We start from the raw sequence: 14,702 nt of genomic DNA on the forward strand, positions 1-14,702 counted from the left end.
GGCATTTCATACAGACTTCACCTGAAGTGACAGGACAAGGGCAGGGTTAGGCTGGACCCCAGACACTGCCAGAGGACTGGGTTACACTGGATATGAGGAAGAAATCCTTCCCTGGGAGGGTGGGGAGGCCCTGGCACAGGTTGCCCAGAGAAGCTGTGGCTGCCCCTTCCCTGGAAGTGTCCAAGGCCAGGTTGGACAGGGCTTGGAGCAACCTGGGCTAGAGGAAGGTGTCCCTGCCCAAGGCAGGGGGTGGGACTGGACGGTCCCTAAAATCTCTTCCAAACAAAACCATTCCGTGATTCTGTGAAACCAGCTCCTGGGTGGGGACTTCTGGGCTGGAGACCATCACAGGTCAGAGGTATCTGTGCAAGAAAGCAAAATGATCACAGCACATCCTCGCTGTTGCTTCGCTGTGCCGTGAAAGGAGCGCTTCACACAGAGTTTGCAGTGGGGGATACGTTGAACCAGGAGGGTGGACCAGAGTCAGATTTTTGTCAGGGTTTATATATTGACTGCTGAGGTGAGGATGAGGTCATTTGGAAACAGCTGCAGCAAGTCAAACATGCTTGACTGGGAGTTTTAATGGCTTAATTCGCCTCTCAGTTGCGTGGACCAACCCCAGCCAGGTGCGAGATGTGCAACAGTTTCTCTCTCTCAGAAAGAAAACACCCCAAATTTACACTAATCCAAACAGTTTTATGTTTAGCAGGGACCACCAAACTCCCGGGTAATTTGCCCTCAGTAAGAAGACAGAAAGCAAAACATGTTCCAAGTTTTGGGTGCACTGCAGCGGGAGCTCAGCACTGACACCGATACCTGCCCATGCCAAGCTGGCTGCTGACGTCTGCCCCATAAACATTTAAATACAGCTGAACGTACCCGGCCTCATGGATTGCTGTAATTCATTAAACAAATGTTGGGTTTAATGGGGCTGCGTGTAAAGCTGGTGCCATGGATGCTCTCAGCTGTGAAATATGCTGTGGAAGTCATTTGTTTGCAAAGGGGTCTAGAAATCTGCTTCCTATTAACGTGAAACGGGTTTACTGGAGAAAAATCTCCGGGATCACATTTTTCCCTCAATTATCCCTTCTCAGTGGGATTCCTCGAGGTTTGCGCCGGGTAACTGAGATGTGTCTAAGCTGGGGGGTTTTGGAGCTGGGGTTTGTTTTGATCCATTAAGCTTGTATCTGGCCGTGGTGATGTAATTCCCCCAGTCTGAGACACTTTATAAACATTAATGGGTTTGTTTTCACGGTCCCGGGGGATGCGCAGGAAGGTCGCCAGGACTGTTTCAACCCGCACAGAACTGGGGATGGGGAGATGTGGCACTGCAGCATCACAGGGAAAAACCAGAATATTCACTCACATTTTTAACCTGTCCATGCTTAGCTCTGCCTAATTCTGTTTTAATAACTTAAAAGTTAATAAGTTATTAAGTTATTACAGCACAGCAGCACCACATCAGCGAGGTCTGCATTAAGATGCTGCTCTATATTCCAACTGAGGGAGGAAAGAATTGGTGCTCTGCCTTTTATGAGTGAGAAGGGGTGAAATCCAGTTATAAATAATAGAAATAATAATGTGACCTTTGCAGAGGGGAAAAAAAAATTGTAGATATTATCAACTATTGTGACTTTGATGGGAGTTGCTTAGTGGAGGCATGCTGGAAGAGACTGTGGAAGGCGGGCCACGCTGTGATTTTCCTGAGGATTGCTGCTGGAGTTTGCTGGTGTCTTGGGCTGCATTGTCTCGGTGATGAATGGCCACACAGATGCCTCTGGTGACATTTGGAAGGGGCCAAATTCTCTCTGCCCTGCAGTGTGCCAGGGCATAACAAACCCAAGGCACGGATCAAAAATCCCGCTTTGGAGACCTTTTTCCCATCACAGAAGGTCCCTTTTTGAGGATGTGCTGAAAGAAGCTGCTGATACTCGCAGGCCTTTGAGCTGGGATTGTTCCTGCAAACAGAGATACATGGAGCAGATGAGAAATTAATGTAAATATACAGACAGAAGGCAATTTTTTTTTGGAGGAAGAGAGGCAGAGGCAGATAAAAAGCGATCAGCAGAATTTACATAAGCCTTCCCCATCACAGGGGTCATCATTCTGCAGGATGACACATTGAAATTCATTTTTATTAAATTCTGGCTGATTATTTAATTGGAAAAAGAAGGATTTAATTGAATCAAGTCAAAGGGCCCTATTAGATTACGTTCAACCTTAACACAGAAGGGTTTTCCCATTTAGTTAAACTGGTTCCTTTGCATATTGTACATATTAAACCATAAAAAGCGGTGATCTGAATAGCAAATTAAAGGGTTTGGAAGGCCTGAATGGTACTCATGTGCTTCTCAGCCCGTTTTCATCTCCTAAATCTTCTCATATTCTCTTTACTGCACTCCTTAGGTTGAAACAAGAGCAGAGGTGAAGGGTAGTACTCTGAAATCTTCCTCCATCCTTGTTTATTCCATTACATGTTCTTGAGGAATGGCCTGCCTGCATGTGATGTCACTACAGGAACATGTTGCCCAAAACTGAGGGGTTTTTTTTTCAGGTTTTCAAGGCTCCCCTTGCACCACCTGAACAGATGCTGAGTGTAGCTAAGGCTGAACAGAGATTTGTGACCTGTTGGCATTGACTCAGGTTTCCTGTGTGTCCCTAGGAAATATTCCCAACCTCTCCATGCTTCAGCTGTATGGCCAGGGATCCCATCCATCTGGGACACAGGCTCCCTGAGTAGCTGTCAAGCTCCTGGTAAAAGCTGAAATAAGAAAAAAAAAACAAACCAAAACAAAAAACCAAAAAAGGCAATGTTGGGAAATTATATGTTTCTAATTTGGGCTCTTTAATTACCTTTTAATTCAATTTTTTGTTAATTTAAAACTAATGGGAGAAGGCAAATGAAGCACAATTAATTTCCTAAAGTTTCATTTCATCCCAATTTTGAGTATTCCAGCAAAGGCTTGGCCTTCTGACTGAGAACACGACCCAGCTGGGTTGGGAATGCCTCATCCTTGTGCCTGCACTGCTCATTTTCCACCAGCTGATACCTCTGGATTGCTGGGACACTCCATGCTCTTTCCAGGCAGAAACTTGGAGAAATCAAATTCTGCTCTGAGAGATTGAAATCAATTTTAATGGACTCAGCTGTTCCCTAGTAAGGATGGGAGGAGGCATGGGAAAGGGGGAAAAATCTTTCAAGATATCTTCAGGGGAATTCAGGAGGACTTGAAAGTAGTAATGAAGGTTTTTAAAGCGAGTTTTTTAATTCACACATGAGTCCACAGCCAACTTTAGGACAGATTTTTTAAATAGCCAGGCGCTAATGTAGAAATTCTCTTCGCCAGTAAATTAAAAAAATTCCAGCTCTGGCAGTGCAGCAGCTCAACTAGTCTATTATTAAGGTTAGGTTGAGTAAGAAACATAATTTGGAATTTGCCTCAGCAGCTAAATGTGTTCTTGGAAGGTTCAAATCAGCTTTAACCCGATTTTTTATGATAAAAATAATGTGCTGGTCCTTTAAAGCCGAGTTCCTTTTTTGCTGAAGCTTAAGTTTTATTCAAGTGCAATGAGTAAGTTTTGCATATACGGTACTGGGATTGCACACTCAGGTTATCTGGTTACATACATAATTCTCTCATTTGCAAGCACAGTTTCCAGCACATACTCATGCAAATTAGGTATGAAACCGGGCATTTATCTTGATTAGAATTCAGTTTCTATATATACTTAAAGAACTTTATCTTGTTTGGGGATGGCTGCAGAGATGACGAAGAAAGAATTTCAAAAATTGCGTTTATTCTCCTTGCGGGTTGTTTGTTGGCCCTTTGGGAATTCATTAGGGAAAACAGACCTTTGCACTGATATTCCGAGTGCCCTGGCCCAGCACAAGTGGTTGGGTTGCAGACACTGCTGGAAACTCTCAGTCAGAAATAACTGTCCCTTGGAAAAGCCACTGTTCCATTTCTCTGAATAAATACCAGATTTTTCTATTGTTTTACAATACCCAGAGGGATTGATCTGGATGGATGTAAGGTCTAGACGCCACTTGATAAGGACTCGACCCTGTTGACTCTTGGAGAACTGGTTGTACCCACGCCCCAGATCAGATCTGAGGGTTTGGGGGACCAAGGCTGACTTAGTGATGTTTTTCAGCCGACTGACGTGACAGATTTACCCCATTTCAGTGCCCACAAGCTGCCCAGGGACTCTGCACCCCAAACCCTCTGCTCCTGCAGAGCCCCATCCCTGCACTCCCTCGGGATGTCACCACGTGGGATGATGATGTTCTCCCACTTTATCTCATGTCAAGCCTCTCCCAGAGTCATCCCTGCAGCTCTCGGAGAAGGGGAGCCCTTTTTCATCCTTTCTGCTGCATTTTGGCTCAGGGCTCTGCAGCGTCAGCGGTGCTGTAGAAGGACACCGTGAAGTTCAAGGAACTGCCACAAATTCTCCTTTTATTCAGCCAAAAGCCTGAATTTAGGCAAATACTGGAGGGTTTAGCAAATTGTGCAGGACTGTTTCTCCCCCTTTCCTTACGGGTCGTGATTTCCTCTGGCTTTTCCCTTGGCAGGAGCACTTGCTCACTCTCCCAGCTCCCTGCTGAGCTTCCCACACCCACTCCCGTTTCTGTGAGGCTCCCACCCCACACGTGGGGGCTCCTGCCCATGGCATTCCTAAATTAGTGAACTTTTCCGGGTACAGGTGGCTCAGGTGACAACCCACAGCACTGCTGCCTGCAGCTCATAGACTCACAGAATATGATGAGCTGGAAGGGACCCGTCAGGATCATCGAGTCCAACTCCTGGCCCTGCACAGGACACCCCAAGAACCCCACCATGATTTGGGAATGCATGGACAGACTGGGGAGGTAAAGCCATGCAGACCATGGTCTCCAAAGCACCCCTGCTCATGGGGCTTGGAGCAATCTAGTGGAAGGTTGGGGGTGGGGTTGGAACGAGGTGATCCTTCAGGTCCCTTCTGACCCAAATCATTCCGTGATTTTATGATCTCATTTCAGTGGGATGAAGCCGTCTGCACGCTGCTGTGGGCAGGGTGGCAGCTCTGCAGGCTTGCTGCAGCCCTGGCAAACACACAAGAGGATCCCTCAGAGGGATGGATAAGGCACAGGGAAACATCCGCGCTGCCTCTAGCAGTCGCCAGTGAATGGATGATACCAATAATTCTCGATTTTTCACCCTGGGTTCGTGCCACGCAAACTGCCAGCGTAAGAGCTCTCGCACTAACGCTACTGCAGTGGTGACAGCGCTCAGGTGGCTCTCCCTCTCCCCCGCCGAAATCCTTCCAGGGGCATTTTTGGAGCCCGTTCTCCTCCACCTGCCGCAGGCAGCTGCTGGGTACGACCCGCGCGCAATTAGCAGCACGGCTCTTCATTAGTGGCATTTTGAGCTCGGCGCGGGCACTGCAGCATCCCCGCAGCACCCCTGAACTTCCCGGGGGGCGGCGGGGCGGGGCGGGGGGTTCGCTCTCAGCGCAGCGCGGGCGCCGCAGGGCCCGTCCGTCCGTCCGTCCTCCCGCCCCGTGCGGGAGGGACCCGCCCCACCGCAGCCGCGCTCCCACCGCGGATGCCCTCGGCCGAGCCGCGATCGCCTCCGGGCTGCCGGGGGGGGCAACAGGTAGGGGGTACCCCCACCCCCCCCGGTACAACCTGTTCCGCCCCCTTGTACCCCCTCTGTACAGACTGCCCCTGCTCCCCTTTGCACCCCCCACCCCTTGCACAGATCCCCTTCCCTTTGCACCCCTTTACACGGACTCCCCTTCCCTTTGCACAGATCCTCGTCCCCTTTGCAGCCCCCGTTGCATCGCCCCCCCTCCCCTTTGCACTCCCTTCGCAGAGCCCCTCTCCCACTTGTCCCCCTACCCTTTGCCCCCCCCTTGCAGAGCCCCCCTCCCCTTTATCCTTCTCCCCTTTGCACCCCCTCGCAGAGCCCCCCATCCCCTTTATCCCTCTCCCCTTTGCACCCCCTCGCAGAGCCCCCCATCCCCTTTATCCCTCTCCCCTTTGCACCCCCTCGCAGAGCCCCCCATCCCCTTTATGCCTCTCCCTTTGCCCCCCCCGCGAGCCCCCCTCATCCTTCTCCCCTTTGCACCCCCTCGCAGAGCCCCCCATCCCCTTTATCCCTCTCCCCTTTGCACCCCCTCGCAGAGCCCCCCATCCCCTTTATCCCTCTCCCCTTTGCACCCCCTCGCAGAGCCCCCCATCCCCTTGCCCCCTCTCTCAGAGCCCCCCTCGCACCCCCCCAGCCCCCTCCCCTCGCGCCGCCCCCTCGCACCGCCCACTCCCCTCTCGCCGCTCCCCCTTCGCAGCCCCTTTGCCCCCCCCCTCCGCCCAGCTCAGCCCCCTGCCCGCCCCCCCCCCCTCCCGCCGCTCCCTCTCTCACCTCTCTCTCTCTCTCTCTCTCTCCTCCTCTTCCTCCCTCCCCCCAGGCCAAAATCCTGCACATGATGGACGACAACAAGCAGCTGGCGCTGCGCATCGACGGGGCGCTGCAGGCGGCGGGCCAGGAGGTGACGGCGCTGCGCGCCGAGCTGGCGGCCACCGGCCGGCGCCTGGCCGAGCTGGGCAGCGACCCGGCCATGGAGCACGGCCCGCACGGCGCTCAAGGTGGGTCCCGCCGCGGGCAGGGGGCGAGGGGGGGCTCAGGGCACGGGGGGCACCCCCCGGCCGCCGCCTCCGCTCGCTGTTATTGTTCATTGTGTGTTTTCGGGGGGCGCGTCCCGTCGGGCCCCCCGGTCGCGGGTCGGGCGGTGGGTTTGGAGATGGGTAGTTCGCTGCTGGCTGGCGCCTCGTTCGGCTCCCGCGCCCCCCCCCCCCCGGCACGAGGAGGGACCCCCATCCCTGCCCCAAAGCCTCGCCGCCCCCCGCGTCCCCTCGCTGTGCTCCCCGCCACCATCGCCACCCCCTCCATTCCCATCGCCGCTCCCCGCCCCGGGGTCTCCCCACGCCGGCTCTCCCCGGTAATCCCCGCTCGCACAGCCGGTTTCGTAATTCGGTAGGAAAGCAGCCATGTTACCGCCGCGGATCCGCCGCTCCGGCCCCGCCGCTCCCCCCGGCCCCGCGCCGGGCTCGGCCCGGCCCGTCCCGGGGGTCCGGGGGGGCTGCGGGGTCGGGGCCGCGCACGGCGGCGGGAGCCCACCCCGAACAGCCGGCACCCCGGCACGGAGCGGGGGGAGGCTCGAACAGCCCCTGTGCGATGCGCACCCCCCCCTCTGCTCCCCAAATCCCTGAAAAGTTGTCTCCAAGCTGGAGGGCCGAGCGTGGAAAAGGGGGGTGCAGGGGGTGCGGGAGGAGGCTTTGCGTGGAGGTTGAAGAACAGGGTCTGAATCGCTCCTGCAGTGCTCGTGGTGGGGTCCTGCTCTCCCCGCGCTGAAATTCAGTTCCCTACTAATCAAAGTGTGTCGTGATCACTGGTACTGTGTATATATTCGTATTTAAACGTTTCTGTATATTTCCCAAATAATTACAAGCTTGCATGACAATTTACCCCGAGCAGCCTTGGTGTCAGAGCAAAAATAGTGCAAGCCCTCCCCTTTCTCGATAACTGAATTTACACCTGTGTGATAAAAACGTCAGTAGCTGTTATTTACTCGTTACTTATTTACTGTGAGTATCTCTTGGTACAATGGTTCAGCGTTATTTAAAATAACAGTGGCGGTTTGGGGAAGCTTTTTAAAGGTAGCGTAGCTCCTGGTGGGTATCGCTGCTCCCGCCAGGATGCATGCATGGAATTGTAGAACCACAGAACAGTTTGGGTTGGAAGGGATCTTAAAGATCATCTGGTTCCAACTCCCCACCCCGTCGTGGTTGGAACTGATGCGATTGTTGTTTGTGGCGTTAATGCAAACTGATTGAGAGGGATTAATTAGCGAATGTATTCCATGCAGCTTGTTGTATCTCTGTGTTTCGGTAGCGGGGGTGTGGGGTGTGAATCGCACTCGTTAAACACAGTTAATCCATCACCAGGTGGGTTTGCTGTGCAGCAGGGGCTGGACCCAGCCGAGCTTCCCGGGGGCTGCGGGGATGCAGGGAGTGAAGTTACCTGTGTGGGGCAGGTATTTTCTGAGCTGCTGTGCTGTTGGTATAATCTCAGCCACTCTCTGCCACACTCTGCAGCCAGGCTACCGAGGAGCTTTCTTTTATAAAAATCTGCTGAAAGGGCAGAAGGAGGATGCCGGCCTCCATCCTCCCCTGTGGAGCAGGGCGATCAGGAATGCAGATGGTGACATGCTGTACAGGGCATGAACGTGGAAATGCAGCCTTCCAGCCAGGAAAGCAGGTAAAATGCTTTGGCTGCTCTCGTCCACGCTGATTTCTGTGTTTGTACTCAGTGTTTGGTTTTGTTTTTTCTCGGGACAGTTCTGGGAAGAAGGGTGTGTTTCTGCAGAGGGGCACTGCCTGTGTTCCTGCAGCGTGTCCCGGCAAGGGAGGGATGTCTGTGAGGTTCTTCAAGGGTTAGGGCTTCTGTTTGATATTCCTCAGAGGTTTTCTAGTCTGTCTAGCAATGGAAAAACTCCTCTTTGTGTTCCTTTACTATCAGCACGCTGGGAAACAGTCAGTACACTGTAAAGGTGCCAAAGAAATGCACTCCATTCCCCAAAGTGTGCGTGTTTCTGCTTAATAACTATAATTACACGTGCTTCAGAGCTGTGGGGTCCCTGTGACGAGTGGGCCCATCTTCAGCTGGGTGCCAGAGTGATATTTTCAATGGCTGCTGGATGTTTGGTCCACCTTCCCAGTCTTTAAGCTGGCAAATTTAGCTCACAGTGCTGATGCCCAGGAGTTAGGAGAAAGGACACTTCCCCAACAAGGTGTGACTACGTGGCCTTGTGGCTGTAGATGAATTTTTGTCCTTCACAACAAGTTTAAGAGGCTGATACTAAAACTGTCATATGCCCAGCCATGTACCACTGGTTTTGTAGCAGAAGCCAATCAGTTAAGTGTAAAATTACACCTGAAGAGTGTTGTGTTCATCATGCTTAGGGAGGAGAGGGGGGAGAGTACTTGATCTCCACAAACCCCACCAATTAGATTTGCTCTGCTTTGTGTTTCCTCCCTGAGTTTGGTACTATTGTTTATACACTGCCATAAATGCTCTGCTGCATCACTCTGTGTTTGTATAGACAGGCCTGAGATATCTATAGTGAGCCATATGCTTTTCCTCAAGGATTTGGAGACGATGTTCGGAAGGATGGGGTGAAAACAAGAATCTCTGAATAGCTCTGCTGTTGTGTGTCTTCTAAGTAGGAGGGCTGCCAGGCTGTTTGATTTATGCAAATATATTAAAGGCAGGCAGGAGGATGGGGAATGGGGTGGCAGCCACTTACCTGCAAGTGCAAATTTGGGGTATGGTGGCGATGCTTGGATGGCCAAAGCTTTGGTCCTGGTGCAGGAGCACGTGGTGGAATCACCAAGACCCTTTGCTTATAGAATCATGGAATGGTTTGGGTCAGAAGGGGCCTTAAGGCTTATGTTGTTTCAACCCTCCTGGCATGGGCAGGGACACCTTCCTCTAGCCCAGGTTGCTCCAAGCCCTGTCCAACCTGGCCTTGGACACTTCCAGGGATGGGGCAGCCACAGCTTCTTTGGGCAACCTGTGCTGGAGCCTCACCACCCTCACGGGGAAGGATTTCTACTCCTTCATAGGAAGGAGCTTGGTGATCCCAGCACTGCAGGCAGGTGCTCCAGGTCAGTCCCAAGTCGTGTGGAAGGAGGTGAACGTGTCTCTGTGCCCTGCTCAGTCGGTAATTAATCCTGAGTTTGTCAAATGTGTTATTTGTGTAATTATGGTACAGCTTGAGACAGCTCGAGGTAATAGCTCTGCCCCTTTTGTGCACACTGAGACTTCTCTGTGCTACAATGAGCTATTTTTGCCGTGGCAAGGTACACTTCGAGGGCCTCTTTTCCGTAATTTAAATCAAAACTGGAAGAATTCAGCAAAGAGGGAGAGCAGGATGGTGGGTGTGCGTAGGTGGGCAGGAATGGAACTTGTGCATTGTTACAGTCCTCAGCGAGAGTGTTAATCATTCGAACCTCTCGGTCCTGACAGTCTCTTTTAAAAGGCGAGTTTGCTGGGAGAAGTATTTTGGCTGCAGCCTCTCTAAACTTGGATGCAGATCAGGGTGGAAATCAATACTTCATGTCCCCGGCTCTTAGCACAGCAATTACAGGCAGCGCTCGGGAACATCAGTGCGGCCGCGTGTCAGCACCCTCGTGTTGCAGCTCTTGTTGGAATTCGGGTGGGTTGGATTGGTTGTGAGCAAAAGATGTGCCTGGTGGTGCAGGTCAGGCTGCAGTGGTGGGGTGGGATGCTGGGGATGTGGGGGGGGGATGCAAACAGAGCATCACAGCAGGTGCTGTGGCAGGTCAGTGGTCAGCCGTGACCTCCCTGTGTGTGCTGGGTGCACCTCTGATCTTTTGGCTTTGTGTCTTTGCCCAACCTGCACCTGTGTTTTCAGTACTTTGGTTTTAAAAAGCAGTGTCTGTGGAAATCTGAAGTCTGGGTGATGACTTGCTGTGCTCAATCAGGCAGTCAGTCCATTTAGCCATATGTTTTTGCTGTAGTCTCCTTCCCACATTAAATGGAAAACACCTTAATTAATTAGTGTTGGTGAAGTGCTTGAAGATGTAACGTGCAATCAATAGCTAAGTGTTATTAATAACACCTCGCTCAGCATTTGGCTTATCTCACTTCCTATTTCAGAGCACCAGTGGCACACTGTGGTTGCTGTGTCCTGGCTCCTGTTGGTGGGAGTGGTGGTGTTTGCATGGGCGCTGCCAAAATTCAGCTGGGAATGAGGCAGGAGCTGCATCCTGCTCCTGGAATAAAGGGTTTCTCCTTCCTGCACAGTGATCTTGGGCAGGTGCAGCATAAGAAGGATTTCAGTTGTGTCTTGGTATCTCATGATGCCAAGGGGCCAGAAGGACCTTTATGCTCCTGACAGCCTAAAATAGAGTTTTCCCTTTTTCCCTTTGATCTCGGTATCCTTTCATTGCCACGATGCAAAGACTTTGACTTTTGCCCGGGAGGCAATCAGTTACCTCTGTGCTGTTGCTATTTGGTGGGTAATCATCTCAGGCTGTTGAAAATGTACCATTTTCATCTCTTCAGAAATCCTCCCTGCTATTTGTTCTTTCAGAGTTGGAGAGCTGATACTGTAAAGAAGCCTGAGGAATTTGGATACTGCTGCCCAGTTGGGTATCAGGAGCATTTTATCACAAGATCAAGGTCTTGCTGTACTATTAATCTTTCTAATCATTTCCTGCTTTATTTTCCTCTGTCCTGTGTAGTTCAGAGGGTGAGGGAGCAACTAGTTTCATGCTCTGAAACAAATGCCTGTGCTGGGAAATCAATTTGTGCTTAGCAATGTTCCCATGGTTGCTTTAGAGGCAAGGAACTGGCTGCAGATACCACTTCAGGTCCCTGCTACATCTTAGTCTTTGAAGATGTTAATTTAAATATCTTTTCTGGAGTTTTCCTATTCAAAAGCCTCATCTGGCATGGTTAGCATAATACTTAGATTACCATTGCTCTAGGGCTTGTCCAGGGGAGTTTTAGTGAAGCTCCTGAGGATGAGTAAGCTTGAGTAAACTCTGAAGCTGAAGAAGGACTTAATCCAGGGTTTTCAATTCCTCAGTTTGAAGCATAACCATGAAAACAGTGTTAGACTTGCAGGTGGGGAGAGGGAGGTAGAAGCAGATCTGGGTCTTAGATGAAGTGTGATTTTGATTGTTGGATTCAGGCACTCTCAGATAGTCACTGCTGGGGCTGGGCATCATCCAAAAGGACAGTCTGTCCTGCCATTACTTATTCTTTTTTACTCCAGATTCATCAGTGAACTCAGTGTTCTCTGTCACTGGGGCCAGGTGATGCAGAAAAATCTGCATCCTGAACATGCAACTCTCTGAGGTGCCAGCAGAGGCTTTACAGCCTTGGGGCGGGGGCTCCTTGCCCAGCCTTGGCAGGCAAACATCTTTCCTTGGGTTATCCCTGCTCCTCCCCTGCACACCAGGCACTGAGCTCAGCACTAGCACGACACAGAGCAAAACTTCAGCCTCCAGCTTGTTAAAATTCAATCCCCATAATTTGTTGACAGGGGAGTGTGAGATAAGTGCCGTGGTACTGATGCAGAACCGGAGTGCTCCTAACGCGGCGTGAGCCGGGCTGGGGCTGTGTCTGCTCACAAAACCCTGGGGAGCTGGTCAGCCAGAGGCCTCATTTTTCAGGATGTGTCCTCACCCATGGGATGCTGAAGGCCCAGGGTGTTGCTCCTTGTTGCTTTGCAATCCATTCCTGCTTCTTCTTGCTGTAGAATTCTGCTCGAGTGTTTATGGCTGATACTTTCATGTACCCACTGAGGTGGATTTTGTGGAACCAACAGGTCTAGAGACCTCCAGCTAGACTGGAGATGTGTCCTGTGGTAGCAGGACATTGGGATGGTTTTAGGTTTTCTAAGGAAAAAGAAGCTGTCTCGCCAGAATAGACATGGAATAACTTTTGAAAGCTTTGGCTGAAGTCTTTTCCGTGGTCAGTTTGTTTGCAGGAGGTGCAAAGGGGAAGAAAAGCTCTCCCCTAGGGTTTTTTTTGTGCACCCAAGGCCGAGGGGGGTAATGGGAGGCTTGGGGGTGTGAGGGTGAGGATTTGGGGTGTCTCCCTGGGGCCAGAGGCTGAGGTTGAGTGATGGTGATGGGCTGTGATCCAAGGGGACCTGAGATAGCAGAGGCCTTCCAGGAGGTGGGAACAACTTTGCAGAGGTATTGATCATAATTGAGCATGACTGGCTGGGGGCTGCAGCTCCTGGGGACATCCTGATAGCCCTCAGTCCAGCTCTGGCTTCCATAATCTGATAAATTGCTGATTTCCCTAATCTTGTTAATGCTCTCCTTCCCCAGATCCCTGTGAGAAGCCTCTGGGCTGGCTGCTCCCATGTGGACTCATTGTGGGTGGCTTTTGGGGCAGGCTGCTGGTTTTCAGCTGTGTCTGTGTCTGAAAACTGCTAAACTGCAGAGACCTCTGCCTTGGAGTGCAGAAGCTGAGCTGCAGCAGAGAAATGTTTTTGCACAGAGCAATTAATGCAAAATGGGGTTTTGTCACGAGGATTTCTGACACCTGCGTGGTGGGAGAGCCGCAGTGGGCAGGGCCATGTTTGCCCTGAGAAATGGAAAAAGCTCTTGAGGTTTGCTTTTTAGATACGTGGTCAGGCCCAGATTCTAAGTACACGAGGCTGGATTTTGCTTTTGGATCACTTGGGCAATGGGAAGGGAGCAGAGGTGCCTACAGAAAGGTGAAGGGGAGTGTGATGCTGTCATAAAGGCATCATGGATGTCCTGTGGGCACCCAGGAGACCCAGTGTTTGGGAGAGGTTCACCTCTGTCACTGAAGAAGGAAAAAGGATGTGAGTGATGCTCTGCTGTGATGTGATCCAGTGCTGGGCTCATCCCAGTCTTGGAGAATCACCCCTGTCCCTTGGTGCTTCTGCAAGCATTTTTTTCTGGAAGTAGCATCTCTTCTGAGGGCATCTGTAAATCCATTTCTCATCCTTGGTCCTTACAGAGTCATTCTGACTCCCATCTTTTTGTGCCACTTCTCCCTCTAAATCAAAATTTCACAGGTTTTAGAGGCCAGATCTGGGAGCTGAACCCTCAGGGTTGTCTGACAGGGAGCTGATGTGTCACAGCCTGTGCTACTGCTGCCCTCTGCCCTCTCCTCTTTATTGTCCCACTTTGCTGGGACATCTGGGGGAGAATCCCAAACCTCTCCATCACCTCCTCTCTCATGAGAATGTGTGTCCTCCCTCACCAGGGAGTTAAATCACCTTTCTGCAGAAAATAACATATATTGGAGGGGGGGAAATAGTATTTGGTGTGAATATGTGGGATGTAAAGACTGCAAGGGAGCACAGTGGTGTCCTGATGCCTATCTGCAGGTTTTTCTCTGACTCTCTTTTGCAGCAGCAATGAAACCTGGGGAGCTGACATTGCTGGGACGTAGTTTTTTTGAAGGAAAGGGTGAAATGGAACTTGCACCTCTGCTCCAGCAGATTGAGACCATTGGGGTTTGGCACTGAAAACCTAAAACTTGAGTCTCTGGTTCCCTTTGCCTTTTAATTCTTATCAAACCATGGGGTTTGCAGAAGTGGACCTCTCTTTCATTACTTTTTAGTTTCAGCCAGTATATTAAATATTAAATAATACCTTCCTTTGGTCACCATACAGCTGGAGAGTTTTGCAGTGGTGAGTTCCTGTGAGTGTGCAGGGCATTCACGTACACAGATGATGAAGGATGAGGGCTGGCAGTGTCCCTGCACACTTCTCCTCCAGCCTTTTGTTTTTAAGCAAACTGCCCACCGTTCTCCCTTGGAAATTAGCTGGGAAAAGCAGTGTGGGATTACTGCTGGCCATCACCAATGGGCTGAGTGGGAATCCCAGCCCTGGATCTGGGCAGCAGCCGTGCCACGAGCTAATTCCCCAAGTAACAGCTTCCTTGGTGCCTTTTAACAGCAGAATATCCCCAAGTGCTTAGTTTTGGTGTTGTCTGCTTTTTTTCAAGTGTGCACAGGAGCATTTCATATCCTTTAGGGCTGAGTTAAAAGGTCTTTGTAAGGTTCTGCTCCTGATCCTTGGCTGGTTTGAGTGGTCTCTGCCCTCCCACCATAAAATGGTTTGTTTTTTTTTTTTTTTTCAG

The 14,702-nt window shown here is 51.1% G+C and overlaps 1 protein-coding gene across 3 annotated transcripts in view; it reads left to right on the forward strand.

Annotated features, from left to right (window-relative positions):
* Positions 1-14,702, forward strand: part of KAZN (kazrin, periplakin interacting protein) — a 199,701-nt gene that overhangs the window by 109,808 nt on the left and 75,191 nt on the right. Inside the window, exons 1-2 of one of the 3 annotated variants that reach the window (XM_039386344.1) lie at positions 5,289-5,357; positions 6,448-6,625. In XM_039386344.1, coding sequence (XP_039242278.1) covers positions 6,463-6,625 — 163 coding nt within the window. In that variant the 5' untranslated portion in view covers positions 5,289-5,357; positions 6,448-6,462. Of the gene's footprint in view, positions 1-5,288; positions 5,358-5,532; positions 5,637-6,447; positions 6,626-14,702 lie in introns of those variants that run through there. The other 2 variants (XM_027736357.2, XM_027736356.2) reach the window with 2 other exon arrangements.

This window comes from Pipra filicauda, unplaced genomic scaffold, assembly GCF_003945595.2.
Source record: "Pipra filicauda isolate LSUMZ 115617 unplaced genomic scaffold, ASM394559v2 scaffold47_size6085603_pilon, whole genome shotgun sequence".
NCBI classification, from domain to species: Eukaryota; Metazoa; Chordata; class Aves; order Passeriformes; family Pipridae; genus Pipra; species Pipra filicauda.